Raw genomic sequence first — 25520 nt, forward strand, 5'->3', positions numbered from 1 at the left:
CATAAGCCATCAGCGCGATGCTGTAGCAGGGCAAACAATACTTTGGCATGCATCAACTGGTGCATGTCATGTAAAACCAAAGAAGTGATTCTTCCATTGTACTCGGCACTAGTGAGACGGCAGCTGGAGTACTGCATCCAGTGCTGCACTTTAACAAGGATGTGGAAAAATTTAAGAGGGTCCAGAGAAGAGCCACCTGTATGATCAGAGACTTGCAAGGCAGATCATATGAGGAGAGGCTGAGGGACTTGGGCCTCTTCAGCCTAAAGAAGAGAAAGCTAAGAGGGGACTTGGTAGCAGCTTACCGCTACATCAGGGGAGTACATCAAGGGCTCAGTGAACAACTGTTGACCAGGTCACCCATGGGGAAGACCAGGAGTAACGGATACAAACTTCTGGAAGACCTCTTCAGGCTCAATTTTAGGAAAAACTCCTTCACAGTCAGGGTGTCTAGATTGTGGAACAAACTCCCTCCAGAGGTGGTGCAGTCACCTACCCTGGACATCTTCAGGAGGAGACTGGACAGTCACCTCGTTGGTGTTACCTGACCCCCAGCAGTCTTTCCTGCCTAGTGCAGGGGGGCTGGACCCGATGATCTTGCGAGGTCTGTTCCAGCCCCTAACAATCTATGAATCTATCTATGAATCTACTAACTACAGCAGAGCTAATTAATTTACTGTGCCCTAATATGGGCACACATGTACATGGTGATGTTTTACTGCAGAGTTAACTAACTCCACAGTAAAGCACATGTGTAGATGCACCCTGTAAGACTTCATTTTCAACATATTCAGATGATTTTGTGGAAAGAAGAAAAAGGTTATTATAAATTTCCATACACCCCTCCAATGTTCTCTGAATACATAGCTGTGTACTCACTTTTGACATTAAAATAAAGTTATAGCATTTTTAGTATTATTTTGCTGACATTCACACGTGGTATAATACTTAAAATGCTGTGTGATACAGTGACAACATGCAGCTTTCTAATACTTAAAAAGTATAGAATGTTGTTATTCTACTCATTAGAGGAGTGAAAAGCAAGCAGTAGATTATAAATTGTATAGGTCAGTTTACTTTCCTAGAGCTTGGTAACTCTTGGAAAAAGGAGACTTCATTTACTTCAGGCTTTTTGGTATTCTCAGCTTTATGAATATTCATGTAAATATGAAAGATGGATGGGAATATCTTTGCTTTTGAACAATCAGGTATGAAATGCATATACTTTGGAGCTACAGGTTCAAATTCTTGCTATGTTGACTATATTTTCCAGCTTGTTGAAGTAAAAAAGTCCAGTACCCAGCCATTTTACTTTGATAAAATTTTAGATGAGACTACTAAAAATGAGACCTTGTCCTTTTTATGTACAAATGAAAGACTGCATGCTAATTTTAATCTGGTTAGGATTTTTGTGTTGGTGTCTGTATTAATTTATTCTCTTTTCCTTCACTGGTACATACTAGTTATTTGTTTTTGTCCACCCCAAAGATGATTGCACTTCAGTAGCATGAATATGGTTTACAAATCACTTGGCAATTGTAGCATGTTGAGGTCCCAGGGGCAGCTGTGATGCTCCATGGTGGCCCCGCAACTTGTTCCCCGCTCTGCCTCTAGGGTACCCTTCCCTCCTTCTCTTCTGCCACTCCTTGATGTGCTTATTGTATAGAAAGGGAAGCTGTCCACTAAGTCTGCACTGCTGATCCTGCTGTTTGGGCACTCAGCCTGTCCATTCCTTTGGGGCACCTCTAAGCTTCAAGGGCTCACTGCGTGGCTCCGTCCTAGAGTGACCACCTTCTCCATATAGGAAGGCAGGACACATGCCCACCTCTCCTCTGCTGACGGCATGGCTGGAGCAGAGCCAGGCAGAGCAGGGGATGGATGCAGGCTGCTTGCTGTGGTCTTGGGGCACCCCACCCTGTGGTCCTGCCCCTGAAAGCCCTGTGTTGGCCCTGTACTCCCTGCCCACCTGGCAGGAGCAGGGGGCACAACTCCACACTACTGCTGCCCCTGCTGCTGCCAGGTGGGCAGGGAGCACCTCACCACGGAAATGTGTCCAGTGTGGTGCTCCCAAGGAGAGGGCAGCACGGTGGAGAGTACTAAGGCTGCGGTAGGTAGCCTGCATCCATCCCCACCCCAAGCACAAATCTGGGGGGGTGGGGCATGTGTTTCCCTGGAATGTGTTGGTGTCCCAGGGTTGGCTGTGATGCCTGCTGGTGGCTCCGCGACTGTGCCCTGCTCTGCCCCTAGGGTGCCCTCCTGTCTCTTCTGCCACACCATGATGGAAATATAAATGAATAGGGAGGCTGCCCATGGAATTTGCATAGCTCCAGTTCCACTAAACTCCCACTAGGGTCCCTGACACCCGAGTAGTCCTCACTGATCTCCGGCCCCTGGCTGGGCCCCTGTAGTCAACTGTGTCCATCAGGGCACCCAAAGCATTAAGGGCTAATTGTGTGGCTCCAAATCCTTCCCTTTACCATGCCCCATGCCTCATGGGTGTTACATGGATGTTGTTCCCTCTGTGGAGCTTCAGCATTCTTGGCCTCTGTCCCTTTAATCTCGATGGACTCCTTTGTCCAGCTCTTGGCCCTGAGTTCTCCAGACTCATGCTCTGCCCAACTCTGGGCTCAGCACCTGATCTGCCTTGAGTCTACCCCCAGCAGGGCTCAGGGTGATAATGTCCCCCTAGGGTACTAACGGGACCTGTAAAGACTGCCCCTGACAGTTCCAACCAGTATGAACTAACCAAAACATAAGCCTCCTTACTAAAACACCCTTCTGGGCCCATCAGCATCAACAAAAGGAAAAGCAGCACACTGCCCCTTTAAGAAGGAAAGCCTTCCCCAACCTTGGCATAGTCAAACAAACTCTTGGGACAGCATTTAATAGGTATCACCATAACCCCTTAGTCCTGGGTTGTATCCTTGTAAGCTCTCTGAGTCTCACTGGTAATCCCCAAGGCAGCTCAGCAGTCCAGTTTACAGGACTAGACTGCCTTGCTTAGGCTCTGGTCAGGGTCTGTATGCCCAGAGCCCTTCCCCTCTCTGGTTAGGTTACTCTATGGGGTTGTCTGCAGGTGCCCCTTGCTCTGATTCGCTGCCTGGTTTCCATGGTAGCTCGTCTGTGGCGGTGTCTAGTCTCCCTTGCAGGGCTCCAGCCTGCAGTCCTATTGTGTGTGTTTACATGTGCATTTACGCTGGCTTAAATTTACTGTGCAGTAAGGTTCTGTTTTTGCTGTCTTAGCCTGGCAGGTGGAAGGGAGGGAAGGGGTGTTATATGGAGATAGGGCAGTCTCCTGGGGTGGCCAGCCCTGACCTGTGTCCTGGGATGTTGTCAGCTGTCTCCAGGCAGACAGGAGAGCCTACATACACTGAGGCCCCCTGGCTGGGTGCCACTGGCAGCACAGGAGTGTCTGCAGAGCATCCAGGCAGGCCCTCTAATGCTTGTATAGTGCTCTACTGGTAGGGTTTCCAGCTTTACAAACTAAACGGCTAAATATCCACTGAATTATTCAAACACTTGCATGCACCCTGAGACGTATTCAAGTACCCCTATTTCTCATGGTCAACATAGATATTCCCAGTGTGGTTAGGGGAATACATCTCCAGAACTAATAATGAATGTTTTATGAAATTTATGGGAGAGCAAGGTCCATATAGTCTTAAATTTCAGGATATTTATCAAATGGTCTCTAAAATGTTTTCTGTTACTGATCAAGAGCTGTCATATTTACTTGAATCCAAGGTGAGGTTTTCTTCCCAATAACAATGGGAAATTTTTACTAGACCAGGGCAGGCAGCTGCTTAGCTCTGGCTTCAGCCACCAGCTGAAGCTGGAGCTGAGCTGCTTCCTGCCTCAGGCCAGGATGGTTCATTTGACAGGGGATGTAGCTCACAGCTGGAAGAGCAAGGTGAGACCACACATCCAGCTTTCCACTCCCCTGCCCCCCATCTGCTTCCTCATCCCTACTTACTGTTCCAGCTCCAGCCCTGATCTGACCTGGCCAGGAGCTGTCACCACTTGTCCCTGGTTGAGTTGGGCTGGGAATGGATTGGGGGCTGCCACTGCTGCTAGCTGCCCCAGAGGAGCAGAGCTGCAGCAGAAGGCAAGTGTAAGGGATGTGGGGAAGGGTGGCATAGAATAGGGAGGTAAACACAGGCATGGGGGCAAGGAGTGGGGGGCAGGAGCAGGAGGCAGGCAGAGGCATGGAGGGGTACATGGCAGAGGTCAGGCAGCAGGAGGGCAGAAATGGGGGGATGCAAGTGGCAGGACGGACAGGCACAGGGAGGCAAGAGGCTGGGAGGGCAGACAGGGAGGGCAAAGGGCAGGTAGTCACAGGTCTGGTCCCTTGTCTCCCTGCTGCTGCTTTCCCTGCCACAGCATTTGGGAGGATGAATTTAAGATTGCCTTCCACTAATTAGATTCTATACATGGAAGATTATATAACACTTGAACGTTAAATTATGGAACAAGAAATCATTCACAGCCTGGATTATGTTAAAGTTTCCATGGGGACTAACTTTCTTATCCCACTGCCTGGACTAGCTGTTAACTTGAATGTTTCTCAAGGTGTTAACTGACTTGCAGCAATTTCTGGCAGATGAAAGAACAAGAAGCAATGGTCTTAAGTTGCTGCAAGGGAAGTTTAGGTTAGATATTAGGAAAAGCTTTCTCACTAGGAGGGTAGTAAAACATTGGAACAGGTTGCCCAGAGAGGTTGTGGAATCTCCATCCTTGGAGGTTTTTGAGACCCGGCTGGACAAAGCCTTGGTTGGGATGATATAGCTGAGGGTGGTCCTGCTTTGAGCAGGGGGTTGGACTAGATGACCTCCTGCCTTCCAATCCTAATTTTTTATGATTCTGTGTACAGACATTCACTCTTCCAGGAAAAGGTCTCCTGGGAGTGATTTAACCCTGGTTGTTCCCAGGTTATTTTTCTCCTGGAGTGGCCATTTTTGCCCTGAGAGAAAAAAATCCTGAATACCTGTACAGTTATGATTTCTCCTGGGAGACAGCAGCATGTTCACCTCAACTAACCCAACCAAACCCATTTTTACCTGTCTTAGAAGTGTCCTCTTTCCCCCTAGCCCTTTCCTTTCAATGTAAAACCCTCTCTTTCCCTCACATTCTCTTTCTGCTAGTGCATTCATAGTGTCAGATGAAGTAGGCTATTTCTCATGCCTCTATGAACCAGTTAGTCTCTGAGGTGCCACCTTACTCTATATTCTCCATTAACAAATAAGAGTTTGCACAGTTTTAAACTCTCAAGAGGCACTGGTTCTATGAGACTGATGCCTGCCTCACTGAATGTGCCACTTAACTCTAAATCTTTCAAAGAGACTGTGTTAGTAGATCTCAGTAAAGACTTCAGAAGTAGTGCATGAAACAGACTCTGGAACAGCTCTGTAAGAATTGTGACCATTCTGCATTTCAAGCTGTGGTCTGCATTGTAAATAACCTAATGAAAAGTGTGTGTCTATGTATTGAGCTAACTCATACAAAACCCAAAAAAGTCATGTTGAAATTGTGTTTTTACTCATCTTCCCTTGCCTGCTTGCCAAAAACAAAATGATTGCATGGTATGATATTTTGGCCTTTACAAAATCTACATGTCAGGCACATTGCACCCTGCCTTTCCCCCTCCCTTTTCTCCCTAAAAGTAGAAGCTTACAGTCCTCTATTGAGGTGTGGCATGTGAGTCCTGTTTAACTGACTGGCAAGTTGCTTTGAAAGCTCATGCTTCTTAACCTCTTTTGGAAAGTATGTACCTAGTTTATTAATGGTGATTTATTGTCTTAATACATTTTATTTTGATAGGAGAGTATTTAGAACAGCTGCTTTTGTTTTTATGCTGGAGCTAGGCTACTTGTTTTTCTTCTGGTAAGTAATAGGAATAGAGATTCTTATGCTTTTTGGACAAGTTTGTTTTAAGCACAAATTCACTGGAATTGTAGTAGCTCATGTTGTAGTGTACTGAGAAATGTACATTGTATTTGACTCTTAATGGGTGCATCTACACATAAATCCGATGGCTAAAGCAAGTACTAAGTGACTGCACTAATTGCCAGCGCACGGGTCGTTTCTGACCCTACGGAACTGTGCAGTAGTGTCGACGTCACAGGTTGTCCTTGCCCACCCTGTGTCGCTGTAGCTTATCATTACGGCGATGTAGTGTGTAGACGCGCCGAATAAGTAATGTTTCAGTAGCCATCAACAATCAATATAAATAGTTTCCATTGAACACCCTCTTCTGAGTAGATCAGATCCTGACTGAATTTCCATTAGCTTTAATAGCACCAGGATTTGACCCACGTATACAATGAGAGAGAAGATAAAAGGAATAAGGGAAATATTGAATTTATTACTTTTAACATAAAGCTGTACTTTCTTTCTGTCTTTGTAGCCTTCCTTGAATCCAGGTGGAGGACAAGCTTCTGATGTGGTGCTTTTAAACCACTGGAGTATTAGGAATTATGAAGTACAACGTGGAGATATTGTGTCTTTGGTGTAAGTAATTTCAAATACATTTCAATACATACATATGTAAAGCTCAAGCCATCAACTTTATAAGTTTCATCTCTAAAGTGCTAATATATTTTTGGATGTAGGCAAAGAAGCTAGACAGAAAATTGATAGGATGAGTCACAAATGCATTACTGTCAATTGGCAATATAAAGATCTTCAAAGGGTTCATTATCATGTGTTTGCTTGAAGGGAGCATAATGCCAAGTATTATGTGGTATTATGTAGATATTTATAAGAACTGCCATGAAAGCAGACATTTGAGGTAAGGTGTTTTGGCTTTATAGCTAAATTAAAATGATCAGTTGAACTATAATTACGGATCTATAGTAGAGTGGGAAAAATACATGGCTTAATGTAGCATTTGAAGAGAGAATCTTATTAAATCATGTAGTTTTGTACACATATTTAATTCAGTGAGGAAAACACTTTGTTTTCTTACCATTTAACATTTCACACACTTTTTTTTCTGAAGAAGTTCGACTATCACATTAAGTTAAAATAAGATCACAAAAAAATCATACTTTAAGAACATGTTTGTCAGGGGAAAAAACATTTTGTGTATTGCAGTAGGGAGGCTTATCTATCAAGCCAAAAGGTGGCACTGTTTCTCTGTTGAATATATTTAAAAGCATTAGAGGACAAATACTCCATTTTGGTCTTAATGTGATGTAGAAATGGAATGTCAAAGTGTGCATAACTGACATAATGATATACTACATACTTATAGTACATTCTTGGATGGCTTAAGCTTAAGATTTTTAGTTTTGTAAGTATAATGGATAGTATGTAGATTGCAACAGAACTTGTCTTTGAAAGCTAATTTCCTCTGGACCCTTCTTCATTAGACAGTTTTCATAATGGACCTACTTGTTATGCCTACCTTGCCACTGAGGTGGCAATTAATATAAAATTTTTACTACCTACTGTAGAAGCAAATGTAAAAATCTGCTTTATGGCTTAGAATCTTTTGGAAACTTTTATTTTTCTAAATCTTTCTGTGCAATTGCATTTTTTGGCAAATGGGGCATTTGTAAATGTTCTGACTAAAGTAGTATGTTAGTATTAGTATATAGGTCACCTTATATTCTTCCAAATCCATGCTCCAATGATGGACTGGTGAGAGTGAGTGAGTGCGTGCACTTCTACCCAAGTCATGATCTTTAAAAGAGAGTAAATCTGGTTAGTAATTATTGGATAAAATAAAATGCCAGTGAGTTTTGGCTGGGCTCAAGGTAGAAAGAATGGTTATATATTCATGCTTTTGAAGGTTTTCTGATAACATTTTACCCATCTGCATGGATTACTTGCATTTTGCTAGAGTTCTGTTTTTGAAACTTTCAGCTTTCTAGATGCTGATTGTCCTCTTGTCCTGTTTGCCCTTTTTTGTCTTATGTTTGACAAGATGGCTTCTGCACTTGGCCAGTGATGAAGAGGATATTCAGTCATGCAGGAGAGGTTGCATAATAGCCTCATAGATGGAGTGACCATACATTCTGGGCTTCTGTAATCTTGTCTTGGCCAGTTGGTCAAAAGTCCCAGAGTAGAGTCCAGCAGGGACATGAAGTGGCATGGTGTACCAGGCAGGCCACCCTGCTCCAGTCTGCCTGCCTTGCTCCTGCCCAGCAGCAGCAGTGCCCGCCTGCTTGCCTACCTGGTGCTGCTCTAACCATCTGAAACCAGACTATGGAAGCCAGGAGTGCCTCGGTTTGCCTAAGACATATAGTCATTCTACTCATAGAGCTGTGCCAATGTTGTCCCTTAATATCTTAGGAAGGGTAGTGAATACTCAGGCTAGTGTATTCAGAAGTCACTCTGAACACAAGTAAAGAGGTCAGCATTAAAAAGAAATTCCTTGTTCTCTTTGAATATTAAAGGATAAATTTTCAAGTCAATTCTGACCTTGAAGTACTTTATGATAGAGTTGTTAAAAATGAAATTAAAATCTTATGGTGAAGCCAAGCCTTCCTCCAGCTTCCCTCCAAACACTGGAGAATTTTAGATCCATATTTTGCGACCTGGGCCAATATAAAATGATAAATTTTGAAGGCTGAATATTTCACTATCATAAGCCTTACCAAAGTTAGCATCCATACAGAAAGAAAAAGAAAATAGCGTAGACATATTAGTCATCATGAGACTAAACTTCTGGTGAGTGAAGCTTTTACTGAATAAACAATATAATTTCTTTTTTCTGTTCATCTTGATTGCGCATATATGGTTTATATGAATAAATGGTCAGTACATATGCTGTGAGTATGTGTTTTTTGTTCTTGCACTGAATGTTTGCTAGTTACAAGCATCTCTGTACTTAATATAAAACTCTGCTTGACTCAGACATGCAGTTATGCATTGCTATAAAATCTTGCAAAATGAGTTACTGCTTGTACACCAAGGTGATATACTGTATCTAGTTTCAGATTAAAGTTGTCATACTGAGAATGACATTAATCCATAAAATTATAAATTGATACACAACCAAATTCTGCCATGGGCTTCAATGCTAGCAGTCTGAGCAATAGAGGGAATAATTTCATAGCAGATCCTTGTGCAGTTAGGAGGTTTGCAGACCCTGAAAACTTTTATCTTGGGTTTGGAAAACCTGTTTTGAGTTAATTTCCCCCATCTCTCCCTACCACCTTTAAGATAATGGAGTTAAAAGAATACTATTTTACATATCAAAGAAGAACCCATTCAGTCTTTGTTGATGAATGTGGGACCATGATATTCCCTGCTGTTTTCTAAAGTACATCCTGAATCCAATACCAGTTCAGCCAAACTTTTGAATCTGTAGTGTTTCAATAATAGCATTTTGGACTTTCTGAATTTAGACTGAACTTGAACATTACTTTAATAATACAAGTTCTAATGTCAACAGTTCTGATAATATGAATAGAAGCTAGTGTGATATAGCCACCATTCTGTCATGATGCTTCCTTTGCATCTTTTAACTATATTTTCAATTATGTGAAAATATAAGGGATTTTTGTTTCATTTTTAAGAAATAATTGTGCAGTTGGTTATAAGCAAACATAATTATTAGAGTGGAATCGGCTGGGCCAGGATATGTCCTGGCAATGGTGCACCACTTCACTGGCAATCTACAGATATCACTTGGGGCCATTGTCCCTCAGGATTGGATCCCTGCTGTTTCTGCGGCTTCGGGGTCCCATCCTGTGAGGAAACTGATTCTTGGTGTCACATCTAGTGTTGGGGTGCTGCGGTGACATGCATATGCTATGGAAATCCCTTGCAGAGGGATTTCTGGCATGTGCATGTGCAAGCGTGGAGGGGGAAACCCCTATGGGTGAATCCCCCCCAGTATGTTATCTCTTTGCAGATATGTGTCCTGGGAATCCTTCTTCAGGACTAGACCACTGAAGCTCCAGGAGCTCTCATCCAGGGTAGCTGGAGAGCATGGACAGTCTTGGGCTGTCTGTGCTCTTGCTTCATAAGCAAACGGATACGTGCTATGAGAAAGTGGCACAAACTAGTACTGCAGTTACTTGTGGCCACAGTTTTGAGCATTTGTGGTGCAACAAGGGGCCAGAATGTGTGTTTCTGTGGGTTTTGTACTGCCATAAAAAATTTTATGGTGGCACAAGGGTGACATCTGTTTGCAGCTGTTAACTTCAATGCTTAAAAACTAAGACCTTCAGCAGAAATATGAGAGAGAAAGAGAGAGAGAAGTGATATTTATTAATGCCAAAATAGGTCTTGATCCTACAATAGACATTGTAATAAAATCAACTGAGTAGAACTCAAAAGCTCTGTGAAACTATACTTACTTCACCCAGAGATGTGCTTGCAACAGATGTGATATATCCCAGTTAGTTTTAATCTAGTTAGTTTGAGTATCAACAGCAGTGCAGCTCTGGCAGAGAGGCTGTATGAGCCCATCCTGCACCCTTGGTATGTTTAGCCAGCCAAGTGTTGTACAATCCCATATCCTGACTGTATTAAATACATAATATTATGTATTGCAGAACAGTGGCCTATTTTCTCATGATTCCTATTGGTACTTCAGAGCTATACAGTGTAATGAAAGGTATCGTGCAGTTTTGTTTAGAAAGATATCTCCAAAGCATGATTTATAAGTTTAACATTTACTTTACTTGTCTTTATTGAAAACCTCTGCTAATGTGAAAATGCTATCTCCTCTCCCACACACTTCCAAAGCTACTACTATTTTAATTCAGTCTTTTTAAAAAAGTGGCTGAAATATAGTTTTGAAATCTTCCCGAATATGTTCCCTTAGAATGAGGTTTTATATGGCTATGGAAGAAAAACAAAGCATTGACATTATTTTGGAGTGACTAATCTTGACACTATACTATTGTATGTACCCAAATCTAACACACGCTTTTTCTCATTGAATGTGGGTGGAGAGAAAGTCCCTTGTCTTGGATTTGAGTACAAGGTAGTGAGGTAACAGGCTTCATTTCTGGCTCTGGAATTTGGGTAAATGGTATTTTGAGTAATGCTCAGACTTGTATATTTAACATATATGAATATAGCACAGTAGCAGATTATTTTACTTTATTCAGTTCACCAGGAACAGTTGGCTAAGGAACAGTTTAGACTGATATAGATTAAAAAATAATACTGCTTGCTTCCAAATACTAAACTAAAATTAATTTTCAAAATGTTGTGTTTATTCTTTGCACATCAAAAGTCACACACGTCTTATACTGGATTGCTAGTTGTGGTAAAAACCACAAACCTCCACATGCAAATGCAATATTTAAAAAAAAAAGGGCACACTTGAATTCTAACTGAGCAATTCTTAGGCCAATGGTGTTGTTGCACTTAATTTTAATTAAGGGGTGACACAGACAGATTAACTGATTGTTGAGGCTATTCTGGCCTCAGATCCAAAATATATTAAACATGTAAGAAATACCAAACAAAATCAAACAGTTTACAAAGGAAGACCTTATGTAGGCCTTTCACATGATACAGTGATTTGGCTGGTGAGGCATTTTCACAGTACCAGGGGAGGACGGAGTGGTGCAATCAGCAGCTGGGTATTGCTTCCTTCTCTGGCTTTCCAGGCTTCCCTAGCTTGTCAGGCTGGCTTCCTAAGTGTTAAGCTTCTTCTATAGCTATTTATACCTTCTAAACTTTTTTTCCCCTCTTCTTCCAGTTGATTGACAAGCCTTCACATATGTATGGTGATGTCACAGGTTCTCGCCAATCACCCCTTTACAGCAACTATCTCACCAATCACTTCCTTGCAGCAACTATCACCCTGTTACTTTGTTACCCAAATTCTGTCTTTCAACTTTCTCAATGCTATCTATGTAGGTTATTTAAGTAGATCAACTAGGTAGGTCAACACCCCCTCCAAACTGCTAGGTGCTTGTCATATATTCAGCTAATGGCATCTGTTATGTCCAGGCCTCAAAATGGCATCAGTAATTTCAAGTCCTTAAAATGGTGTTGGTCATGTCAAGTTCTACAGTATGTAACATGAAACTACCCTTGGTATTTGTGGTTTCAAATATTTGTGAATGCCGAACCCGCATTTTAAATACACTTTAAACACTGGGCTCCTGCTATCGTCTCTGCGCTCCCACTGTTGCTGTTGGAGCCGTGCCCCCCCTCCTCGGCCACCGGGGGCACAGCGGATTTTGCCATTCGCAGGGATCATGGGAACGTATCTCCCGTGAATGGCGAGGGTTGCCTGTACCTGTAATCATATACTCAACAGCCAGTAAGCACCCAGATTGGCTGCTAATATGTTTTTAGAGTTGAATGTAGAAGGACTGAATTAACGTGTATAGGACATTAGAATATATACCAAAAGGGACATTTGTGCCAATACTAACTAAATGATTTGACTGATTTTGTCAATCTGATTCGTATGATCATATGACCTTTATGGGGTTTAGAAAGGGACTCGATAGCATTGATGTAACATGTGCTATCTGGAAAGATTCTTAAACAATTAACAAAATAAGCATTCTGTGTTCTAAATTGCTAGAAAAGTGCTGTTTAGAAGCTGATGTTCCACCTTGTACTATAAGTGGCTGCTTTCAATAGTGGGTCAGATATTTATAATAGCAATAATTGTTCAAGTTGTTTTACATATACTAATTCTAATAGCACCTTTGTGACAGAGGTAGATGGATTTGTATTATAACATCTGGTATACCAAATATGTTACCTTCATTTTCCAGTTGGGAAACAAGGGGAAAGAGATTAAGGACAAGATCAAAAAAGCACTTGGTTAGTATTTAGATGCTTAACTTCAGGTCAGCAGTGTACCCAAACCTGTTGACACTGGATTTGGACTCAGCACCTATACCTTTGTTTTGGGCAGGCACAACTTTTAGACTGAAATTGCCTTGAGGTGCTGCATACTGCATGAGTATGCTCATGGGGACATGCCCTTGGTGTCTATCTTGGCATTTATTAGAGATGTTACTAAGCACCTCAGTGCTCAAATCCCCTAAAGTGTCCAGTCCAGTAGGTATGCTCAGACCACAGTATTGAGTTGAATATGAAACAAAAGAACCATGGCCACTTTCATTCAGAATCATAGTCAGAGGAGGTAGAGTTTGGGATACCTACCTTTATATATAGTAGTCTAGCAGTTGGAGTACTTAATCTGGGTTCTGTATTCTCAGTCTGATGAGCTTTAAAGCCATATTCCCCACCTCATAGCAGAGTGCCCTAAGTGGTCAGCTGGAAGCCAAACCTGACTTGAGAGAACTCTTTCCTTTTATTTCCTATGATGGGTTAATCAAGGGTTCTAATCCTTGCCCCTAATGTTGCTTATACATTTGTAGTCAATGTCTCTAATTAAGACTGCATATGCATGCTCTGGAACAGGAACCAGAACCCTGGACTTGCCCTCTTGCAAGGGAGTCCATTTTCACTGGTATATAGAGTCAAGCTTTCTTTTGTTTTCCATACATTTTGCATCTTTTATGCTGTCGTCTCCACTTCAGTGGGAGAGAGAGTGTGCTTGTGTCCCAGCTAACCTCTACTCTGGTGGTTAAGGCAGCCCTGGGAAATGGGAGATGTGCATTTGAACATATTCAGCTTGAACCTGGGTTTCCTATTTCCTTGATGAATGCTTAAAAATCCATTCAGTTCATTTTATAAAGGTGGGAACCTCTTCTTTCATCTTCTCCCCCAGTACTGTTTTCAAAGAAGAGAGTGCACCAGCTACTTGTATCCAAAGGGCTGACCTGGGCACCAAAATGTAGGAAGGATTCAGGACTATAAATCCCAATTGTATTTAGGCATCTAATTCAGTATGCATCCAAGACTGGTATAGAAGCAGGACTTCAGATACCGGCTTCTCTTTAGTATTTGCTAGCTTGGGTATCTTTCCATATAGCCTGCTGGCTGTTATGAGATTTGGGTGCCAAACTTTAGTTTGTAAATTCTGTGTTCACAGTTAGATTCCCAGGTTACTTGTTTGTGACTCAGAGGGTTTGTGGCAAAGCTGGTGTTAGAATTAACATTTTCCTACTCCCTGGGTGTGTCTACGCCTGTGCATTTAATGTGCATTAGCCCAATTTAAGGCACATTAAGGGCACGTGTCTACATGTGTGCGCCCTTAATGAACTTTAACAATAGTGATTTTAGGCTATTTGAGTCTAAATTTGATACCTGCATAAAGCAAGTATCAAATTTATGTGTGAATAGCTAAGTCGCGTTAGTGAATGTATAGATATGCTAATACATGTTAATATGGTGTGTATGCCTTAGCCACGTGCATGTGTAGATGTGCACCTAAATTGCCTTAATATGTCTTAGGCGAATGTGCATTAAGTTTAGGCATGTCTAAAAACACATGTAGATATACCCCCTGTCTCTTAATTCCTTAAATCACTTAGGGATCGCAGGAAGCAGTTTTGTACATCAATATGAGTCTATCAAGCAATTTGGCACTTGTACAAATACAAGTCTTGATTACTACTTAATAAATTCAGTCACCATTGAAATATGTCTTGGTGCAGCCACCCTAAAAGCTCAAAAATCACAAGAACAGTATCTCAAAAATCATTGACTTCAAAAGAACTCATTTGGGATTCTTTTCATCTTCTGTTTTTTCAGCCCTGGGAGAGTACTTGGATCATATTTTGAGTTCTTTCTTTGCAGCCACAAGGGCTGAAAACTGAGATTCTTGTGCAGTCACTTGTTTCCAGAAGCTTTAAGTGCAACAGTCAATTTCAAAAGGCTCTTGATGTAAAATGTAAAGATTTGACAAAACTGCTATCTTTTCAATGAATTGCAACACTATTTAATAGTATGGAGGAAATCTGTATAACTAATTAAGTCGAGAAATTAAGAATCTTGTGGAATTGAAACTATGACTGGATTTTTACTAGGCAGGAGTTAAGGTAAGACACTCTTGGCTTTAGTTACATATCGGAAAATAACAGCAATTACCTCTGGCCTTTCAGAGAAAGAGATAAGTTATAAAAAATGGACAATTTTATTGCTGTAAGAATATATGAATTAGCACATACAAAGGTATTCTGCTTCTGAGTAACAGGCTCATTGAAACAACAACTGTCACAATTCAGTCTATGAGAATTTTACCTCCCTGTTTGTTTTTTCCTTTTCACATGGGACTGACATGATATAATGTGGTGGTATTTTGGCAAGTCAAAGAGCTTTATAGAATAAATAGAGCTAAAAATTGCCTTGTTGTGGCCCAGTTAAGATATGATTGAGAGTTAGGCTTTTGGAAATCTTGCTCATATGCTAAAATTAACCTGGTGATTTTTATGATGTTTTAGAATATTATTTGGGAAAAAAAACTATACAATGTACAGATTCAGTGCTAATTAAGAATGTCTAATCTTCTGTAAATATCTGTTTACTATACAACTGTACTGATCTGGTTTTAGTTACTTTGCTTATCAAATATGCAAAACATTTTGTAAAACACTGTAGAAATACCCTCCCCCCATCATGTACACACTCAGGGGTGGGGGGGGGGGCAGTTGGCAGGTCTGGGTGGGATGCGGGGCCATAGCAAGGGGTGGCATCCACTTAGGGGCAGATCAGGAGGTTAAAAATTGCTCAGTTAGGGTTGGGGGAAGGACTAGCATAGCCATGAGGCTAGGGTGAGTGGCTCAGCTTTCCCAGCCCCAGGGCTGTGCTTCAAACAGGTACAGATGTTCGGGAGTTTAGGTTAACCCTTTCCTAGAATGGGGCAACACATCCTCATAGTTGAACCTCATTAGTGCACCCCCTGAGATAAACTAATTAAATTGGGTGCACCAGTTTTTGGCTGAATTAAGTGTCCTGAACACCTACATGATCAGGCATTTAGATTGACCTGAATGTGACACCTGTATGTACCACGTTATTGTTGTCAGTGATTTGACTCTTGTAGCTAAGAAATATTTTATAGGTATCTGTAAGATGGGATTTGTTGAGGACCCATATTAAATTGGTATTATGAGCGGCCATTCAGAAAGATCAGTAGCTAGTAGAAAAACCCAAAATAAATGTAAGTCTGGCATTTAAAATCCAGTATGCTGGTTGCATTTTCTGCTTTTATTTTTATTTTTTTTTTCTGTCTAAGATGCTGTACTAGTACTTAAGAATACTTTTGCTTCTCCTTTTTGAGTCTGGTTCTTATGGTTCAACCATTTTTATTTAGGGCCCTATACTCGGTAATCTGTCTTGTGGCATACAGGACACTGCAGAAAGGTTGTGGTGACACAGAAGTTACATAATCACTTTACTTTCTGGGCTTTAGTGACCTCAAAGGATCCTTGGTCTATTCTTCAGTTTCTTTGATTAGAGAAAAAAGATTTCATTATGTGTTTTCTTGATAAAATCACGTGTAATTCTACTTATCTGTCTTAGCTATGTTATCGTTTTTCTTAGCTTGGATATTGTACTATATATTAAGGTTTTATAATGTTGGGCCAAGACAGACTCATTGCACCTTGTGTTTATAAGGTGGGTAATTTTTTTTTTCCCCAAGGAATGTGTTCAGATACTGTACAAAATTTTAGATTTCATTAAAAAATGTTTAGTGGGGACACAAAGGCTCCAAGGGGGGCTTTTTTGTTATCTGTGCATACTGAAAAGCTGTAAATGAGAAGGGGGAAAGTTCCAGTTAGAAACTTTCAGGGTTTTTTGGTTGTTCTTTTAATGATATAATAATATAGAGTTGTAAGTATTGGTGCTTTAAAAGTGTCAGTCGGGATTCTTTAAACCAAGAGTTCTAAGTGTATAAATATACGAAATTAAATGGTATTTAAAGTTCAAAATGTTGAAGTTGATTGTCGATATATACCAACTTGTGTTCCTTAGGACCAAAGTGGTTGCAGTGTAATGATTATGGAAAGATCATCTTTTATAGTATACCAAGAAAAAATTAATGACAACCAGCAAGAGTACTGTATTTTATTTAATTTATTTTGATTCTTGTACTTGGCTGGTCATCTTGGTACCTGCTTCCCTTTGGAAAAAAAAAAAAGTAAATTATCTTTTGTTGAAATGTTTACTAGCTTATTTGTTAGAATGCTAGTACAATGCAGGTCTGTAAATAAAGCACCTTCATCTTCATGGTTAAGCTCCTCTGACTGTCTGAAGCAAACATTGAGCTGCTGCTTAAAGGGAACTAGAATGTAGAAAATCAATAATGATAAAAGAAGGAACTGTCATTCTTCTAGAGCAACATCTATCAGATAAAATGATTAAATCTACATCAGTCATTTGGTATAATAGAAATAATATAACTGGAAATAGAACTTTGTTATAGGATCAATATCCTTTGCTTCAGAAGTAACATAAAACATTATAGTGACAGGGGACTAGTATCTGTATCAATCTTCTGTTCCAGTGACATTCCTTAAGTAAACTTGTGAGTCTGAGTATGGTTGTCAAAACGTGTTTGTGTGTGTGTGTGTGTATGTTTATGTTAAACATTTGTTTTTATATATATATATATATATATATATATATATATTTCTATATATTTCTGTTAATTGACAAAACATGTATAGTGGTTAAACAACCCATTTCTTTAAGGAAAAGATGGCTGCCAGCAGTTCTCATCCATCCAAAGTGCTGCTAATGTGCTGGCTGGAGTGTGCTTGAAACTTGTGACTTACTACTACAATATTCTTTATGTATTACTATTTTTGCTGGATTTGTGTAAACGCTTTTTATTCTTTCCTCTTAAAGCTAGCAGAGGGCATGTAGCAAAAATCAAGTTAAATCAGATTTTGAAGATGTGGTTCTGTTGAAGTCAATGGCAAAACTCCTTTGGTTTTTATAACTACATTTTTAAATCTGACCTCTTCCTCAGAAGATATATCTTAAGACTTGTTTGTGCTTTTGCTGAAATAAAGTGGGGTGATACTGTTGTCTTCCTTGGCAGTGAGATCAGGTTGTGAATGAAGAACAAAACGGAAGGAGGGAAGTTATGCTATCCCCAATATGTAATTGCTTCTAGGAGGGAAGAGAAAAAACAGTACCTTTTCTGACTTCTTGGATAGATTTATGTGAAATTTATAAGGTGATTAGCTGCAAGTGTGATGGGAGCAATATACCAGATAAGGAGGATCTATGGTTCAGCAAATCACTGTCATATTGTAAATATAATTTGTGAAACCAAATCATCATCTTACTTTTTTGTTCTTTACTGTTTTTGTTTTATTTGTAGTCAGTAGATACATAGGTTGTGGGGAGAGTAAACCAATTGATACATGAATTTTAACATTTAGTTGTCATTTTTCAGTAGAATAAGATGGAGTTTTCTCTTCTATCTTTGAGTATCAGTCATGCTATTTTTGAGATACTAGGTCTAAACAGGCTGCAAGCTGCTTGAAATATTGCAGACATTAAAGCTATGATTTGATTGGCTGGAAAGCCATCTTGTGAGCACATTACTCTGGCTGACTTACCACCTGATGCTTGACTACAGTCTGAAGGTCATATTGTGTAAAAGAAGCTTAAGCTGTCATGGTTTAGAAAGATGTAATTTCTTACCCTTTTACATATTTATAATTTAGACTCTAGGAGCTGGTTTTGACTTCAGATGAACCGAACAAGTTAGAAGGTCTGTTGTGCTATATGTACAGTAAGGTAATTAAGTAAACTTTTTGGACACAGCAAAAAACCCCAGCAAAACACCAAAAAAAACCCCTTATGAAGAACATGTTGGGTAAATTGTTAAAAATGTATATTACTTTATAAAAAAAGTAATACTTAATAATATATAAAAATATATACTTCATATTTTTTTAAAATTTATAGCCACTTTGGTGGCTATAGGTAAGCTAGATCTAGTAAAAATTGTACACTTCATTGCAATGGACAGAGCACACCATTCCACTCTTAGGCTTTCAACTAGCAGCCAAAATGGGAATGTTAGCAACAGATAGAGGATTTCAAGCATATTTTATATGGGGTATTCAGATTAGAGGCTCAAGTTTTAAAATTGTAAAATTGTAGGATCTGGATATTTCACAGAGTTTGTTTCTTTGCAGGATTGGTGATGAGCTTAAAGTGATTGGAGGATTGCCACTGTTTGTAGTAAAAGCCACACCAAACAGCTTGGCAGCTCTTCTCTAAGTCTGTGACCCCATAAACCACCCAAATACAAATGGGTCTACTGCTCTTACTTTTACATTAAGAACAAATAACTATGAAGGGAACCTTGATACATATTAATATTTCTTATACCACTGCAAGACTTTGCAGGATTGAATCTGAACCTCATTGAATCTGCTAAAGTAGCAGAAAGGGGCAGATAATATGTTTCTAGAGAGAAATTTAATACTATACTAGTTGAACCCATGCTTCACTGCAGAAGATTAATTTGATTAAACATTTTTTTTTAATAATGTTTTGTCATAATCATCATCTTCTTCACTTTATGGTTTATGCATCATTGCCTGTTCCAACTTTCAAAGCTTTAAGACCATGATTTCCCTCTGGTTTCTTCTTTTGTATGCAATTGAAATTTTTGACATGGGTGAGCTACTAATCCCCCGCACTACCCCCAGCCTGGAGGAACAGACCAGCGCCTCTTTAGCCGACGTTTCACAGTTCTCTGGAGACCTTCATGGCACTTTAACAACATAGCGAACATTATTAAATGCACTGTAACTGGTATTTAGGCAATGTTGAATTTTGCGCAAAGCATTTACTGCATGGCCCTTCATTGTTATACCACTTTGAATTGTGTGTAGGCCAGGGGTGGGCAAAATATAGGCCATAGGCTGGACCCGGTCCACCAAGTACTTTTATCTGGCCTGTGGGGCCCCCGAAGAAATTTTGCCCTGCCCAGACCTTCTGCCCATGAGGGTGGGAGCAAGGCACCCACATGTACATGCAGCCCCAAAAATGTACCTTATGCTTGGCTCCCACCCTCATGGGCAGAAGGGCCCAGTTGATCAGCAAGCAGCTTCTGTGTGGGGCTGCTGTTGCCGCAGTCCCTGGCACCTGCTCACTTCCCCAATCTCCTGCTGGCTCTGGAAAGCAGGTAGGGAACCAGCGGGTGTGGGTTTGCAGGTGGGAGGGAACCCAGAGCATGGGGCTAGGGCTGGTGGCAGTATGGGCTGGGGGGGACAGGGGTCAGCAGCAGTGCAGAGCTGGGGTGGGCAATACGTGGGGGGGAGGGAGAGTGGGGAGTGTGGGGTTCCCCCCCATGGTGTGCAGCCCCGGTAAGCGATGGCAGCAGTAGCAGGCAGGGTGCTCATGGCATGCGCAGCTCCGGCCAGTGCTGCACATCGCAGTGAGGGGTGTAGCCTCCATGTGGCTGCCTGTATTGCTGGTGCTCCCTGCCACTCATGAGCAACCTCTGCATTCACACAGCAGGGAGGAAAGCCCCATGTGCTGGAGCCAGGTGTCTTCTCTGCTGGGGCTGCGCAACACCGGCAGGGTATTTTGCCCACCCTGTCTTAAAGAGACTTTTCACAACAGAACATAAATGATGTAGCACTCCTTCTGCATGGCAAAGATGAGATGTGTCAGTGAAGGGGATCTATAGGGCATAAGCTAGCCTTTGTTTTGTACTTAATAATTTGTTTTCTGGGTGCTGATACACATACAGGGCGGAGCAAAGTATACTGTCATTTCTACATCTATAAAATGAAAAGCATATGCATTCTCAAGGCACAACCTCAAATTTGTTTGATTTAATACTTCAATACCTGATTTAAATAGAGAAAAAAAAAGCAAACACATTTTACAATTATATTTTATTTTTAAGGTTAAAAGTATAGTAGGATTGTAATAATAGTATTCAGGAAATTTTACTTTATGAAAGTAACAAAATGATTTTATGCAAATCTATACAAATATCTCTTAGAACCCTCCCAGCAAATATTACTCCTCCTGGCATCCTTTCAGGTATATCACATTGACTTTTCCAACTCCCCTCAATTTCAAAGGTACACTGAAAAGTCTAAATAACTTTCACTTGCATTGCATTGGCAGTTCTGTAAATAATTCTGACATACAGCATTTATGATCCTCCCAAGAACAGAGCCCAGGAATGGATCAATGGAGTATGCAAAATATCTTTAATACAATAGCAGATTTGAGGTTGTGCATGTTATGGATTACACTAATGCTGGTTTCTAATTAAAATAACAATCTTAATTGGTAACTGAAGATAGTTAAATAATTCATTTTTCTTAGTTACTGATGTGTGCTTAGTTTCAATTATTATATGCCATACTGTAATTGACAGTAAGATTTTTTTTTTTAATACTGCATTTACACAAATACAAGATGAGGTATTTCCCCCCAGTTGGCATGTGGAAAAAAGGCCCTTGTCCTATAATTGCATAGAAGGAAATCTCAATAGATACATATTTGACCATTAAGATGCTGCCAAAAAGCAGCATGTGCTCAACAATGGAAGCTAATTATGAAGTTGATTAAATGTAGCCAACATTGAGCAACTTACGCACAAGCCCCAAGCTCAGAGACCTTGGAGTTCAGATGCCCCCTAGTTTCATTTGCCTGTAGCCAAAAGGCTGTAGGAGTAAGCTAGAGGGAAAGCCCGGGAGCAGTCCCCTGTCACCATAAATTGTGTAGCCAAGATCCTGTCATTGGTGCTGAGCTGTGGGTCACCATGGCTTGAAATGCAGTTGACTTTGGTGGGGCAAAGCCCAATGTACTATGTGGTAAGTCACAAACCTTTGGCTGTGGACTAATACCATGCATAATTCATACTATGTATAAGTAGCTGCCAGAGTGCTTCTCAAAAGTGTATATGAAATACCTGTGCTAAAACTTGTAGCACTTTCAGAAAAAGGTAACATGCATTAATTCTGGATGAACTAAGTGTATGGGTACAGCCATGTTTAATTCCAAGGCTATTGTTTTTTAAATTTGCTCCTCACTTCTATGTGTTTAGGGAGAACAGGATCTGATAGTAAGGAGAGGGGGAAGGAGCTGCCAGGAGAAAAAGTTGGAGGGAAGCAGAGAACAAAATGGCTACCTGATGCCCAGATTTATTTTTCCTGCTGTAGTAGTGGGAAAGAGACAAATTCAAGGCAAACTTTTAAAAATTAGATTCTATACCTGGAAAATTATAACTAATGTACACATTTTCCATATATAGAATATAATTATTGGGGGGCTGTCTTATAATCAGAGTCATCTCCTATTCTGGTAACTGCTAATTTATGACAACCTAACTTGATGGCACTGAGTTCAGAGAAGTTTAGCAGTTTGCTATTCACATATTCTGTGTAGCCCTATTAATAAAGGGTACGTCTACAGAATATTATTTATATTTTTTTCATGTAGCTCAACCGTGTGATTTCCAGTTTCTTGAGTCTATACCAGCATAACTATACCTGTCTTTTTTGGTATAATTAGTAACTCATTTTCCCATGGAAACAAAGCTTCTGACTGCTACACGGGGTTAAACTAAAGTTCCTATTCTAGGTCAATAATTAGTTTTGTTGTAATGAATAATGATGCTCGTGATTAGTTAAAAAGTATCAAATGACATAATTCAGTTTTAACAGAGATAGTTTTACTTCAGCCCTGACTACCTAGAAATGTTTTATTGTTTATAAAGACAAACTTCCATGTGGACATTGTCAAAGTTGGCATTTAATGATTAATCACTTTAAAAAAAAATAGTCACAAGAAGATGAATTACAAAATGATCCTATTCAGATGAGAATGCCTTGGAAATAGACATTAACATACAGCTTCCCATCTTTTCTCTTTAATGATAATGCAAACAGCATTAATCATCTAACAATGTAACAAGAGAAAATTTTCTGTTTAGAAAAAGAAGGTGGATATTATTTTGAATTGGGGCTTACATCTAAGTAGCTATAACATAATATATTGAAAAAATGATCAGGTGGGACAAGTGTACTTTGGTGAAAGTACCCTTTTTGGGTTATCCAGACATGGTAGATGAGATAGGAAGTTATGTCTTGCTTTCTGGCAGCAATTGTGGTATCTGGGATACAACTTATTAAATATACAACCTGGTGTCCTACCATGCAGTTGTGTATCCCAAGTTCTACCCATGCTTGGAAATAACAACTTTTTTGAAACTGTTTACTTGGTCTAATAAAATATATCACCTCTACCCCAAGAATTTGTCTGCCTTTTGTGCTCAGGCCAGCGGCTACTGCCTAGATCTCTGAAATACTCTACCCATGTACTTTTTATGAATCTTGACATACCCAAAGCACTTAAGTATATAGTTAAATTCTACCTGAATCAATTAACGTTAAAGTTGTGTTCATGAAGAGCAGCTTTCTGGATGAGCACCTGGTGGCTCTCTCATCAAGTCTCAGCTTTGACATTTAAGTGCAACTAAAACTTTTCACTTTGAAGATTTCTCAATAAGGAGGTGGGAAAAGGGAGATCTTTTCAACGATTACCCTCTCTTCTCACCAAGCACTTGTCCCTCAACACCTTGGTGTGCATGGTAGAAGGTATGTAGAAAGGGTTGTAATTTGCTTCAGCAAGTTGGGAAACTAACATGCAATAATCTCATTTAAGCAATGAAGCATGAACTTTTTAACAAAATACTGAGGTGACTTTAATAGGAAAACAATAGATTCCTTGAGGAAATGCTATTATAGGAATAGAATTGCTTGTGTGGTTTATCATTTAAAAAGGGGATTCTCATTATATACTTTTTTTTTTTTTAGCTATATGTATTTAATTAGATCACTGTTTTCTATCCAGTCAAAATTCTAAATTGATATTTTGCTACGCAGGACATTTCTTCACACAGTAAGTTCTTTGACAAATTACTTCACACTTTAAATACTGTACCTTACAGTCCAACACAGCAGACCTCCTATCTTTTTAGCTTAATAACAAGCTTCCTTTAGGCCAGCACGGTCAGTTATTTTATGAGTGATCATAAATATTAATTCCAGAATTGTATTCTAGGAACCCTTCAACAAGTTTTACGTATGCTGAGAAAATGTATTCTGCTCGTACATCAAAAGCATTTATTTCAAATTTAATTGGTGTAGTTGAAAGAAAACCATGGGTCAGGAACAGTGCTGAATAAATTGTCAAAGAGAATTGTTTTGCATGTAATAAGCAAGTCTTGGCTTTGTTTTGCATTTTGCCACCCCCTTAGCAAAAGCAAAAACAAGGGAATGGCAAATCATCAGTTTTAAAATGGTAATTAACTTTATCATCACAGTATTTTTCTAGGCAGATTATGATAGCCTCTAGACATGAATGGAGCTTTCAGCCTGTTGTTTTTAATGCAAACAACTAGCGCTGGAAACATACTATACACAAATATATGCACTATGCATAAAGAAATAGTGGCAAAAATGTAAGCAGTAACATGTTAAATGAAAAATACGTTCATGCAAACCTGAGCAAAATGGGGCTGCATACTTTTACCAGTTTTTATATTAAACCAATCCTTATCTCCCAGCATGAGTCCTGTGGTTGTGGGGCCTGAGCTGGGAGATCCTTCTCCCCCAGCACCAGCCCCAGGGTCATGGGGCTGGCACCAGGAGATCCTTATCTCTCAGCCTGAGCCCTGCGGTTGTGATACCTGAGGTGAGAGAGCCTTATCTCCCAACAGCAGCTCCACGGTGGTGGGGTCAGCACTGGGAGATGAGGATCTCCCCACTCTGTTTCTGAGACCACGTAACTTGAGTTAGATCCCAGCCTTGTGATCATGGAGCGGGGCCTGGGAGCTCCCTGCTGCCAGGGCAGGGGGACATTGTCCCTGCACAGGCTCCAGTGGCAGAAACTGCCTCAGCAACAGGCAGCTAGCTCCCAGGGACAGGGAGCAACGTCCTAGCCCCTGTCAGGAGACAGCTGTCTTCTGGCCCCTCGGCTAGCACCCAAGGGGAGCTGAGAGCTCCCCCTAGCTGCTACAGGGGCTCACTGGGCTGCTGGAGGGGCTCAAGGGACTCCTTTCTGCTGCTAGTATCAGCAAATATGCTCCCATGTCCCTGCATGTTTAGATACTTGCCCAGGAGAGTTTACTCTTTAGTAGTTTACTCAAGATTAAACTGCTTGAACAGGGACCGGGATATCCCACCTACCAGAGGTAGGGACAATCTTGGGGATAGCTCTATCAGGCCTTCAGTCAGTGCAGATGTAGGTAGAGATCTTCTGGAAGGGCTAGACATTTTTAAATCTGCAGGTCCAGATGCCCTTCACCCAAGGGTGTTGAGGGAGGTGGCAGGAGGTCATTGAGGAGCCCTTGGCCCAGCTGTATGAGCATTTCTGGTCATCTGGCCAGGTGCTGGGGGATTGGAAACTGGCTAATGTGGTCCCAATTTTCAAGAAGGGGAGGAAGGAGGACCCAAGTAACTGTAGGCCTGTAAGCCTCACCTTGGTGCTTGGGAAGATCTCGGAGAGAATCATCAAGGAGCACATCTGTGGGGGGCCTGCAGGGGAGATCATGCTCAGGGGCAATCAGCATGGGTTCATCAAAGGCAGGTCCTGCCTGACTAACCTGATTGCCTTTTATGACCAAGTAACTAAATCCTTGGATGATGGTGTCATCGTGGATGTAGTCTTTCTAGACTTTA

General features: G+C 40.6%; 1 protein-coding gene across 3 annotated transcripts in view; it reads left to right on the forward strand.

Annotated features, from left to right (window-relative positions):
* IMMP2L (inner mitochondrial membrane peptidase subunit 2) overlaps positions 1-25520 on the forward strand; it is a 933449-nt gene that overhangs the window by 57203 nt on the left and 850726 nt on the right. For all 3 annotated transcript variants that reach the window (XM_019492508.2, XM_019492501.2, XM_006261933.4), the window contains one exon: positions 6404-6507. In XM_019492508.2, coding sequence (XP_019348053.1) covers positions 6404-6507 — 104 coding nt within the window. The remainder of the gene's footprint in view (positions 1-6403; positions 6508-25520) is intronic.

This window comes from Alligator mississippiensis, chromosome 4 (genome assembly GCF_030867095.1).
Source record: "Alligator mississippiensis isolate rAllMis1 chromosome 4, rAllMis1, whole genome shotgun sequence".
Lineage (NCBI taxonomy): Eukaryota > Metazoa > Chordata > Crocodylia > Alligatoridae > Alligator > Alligator mississippiensis.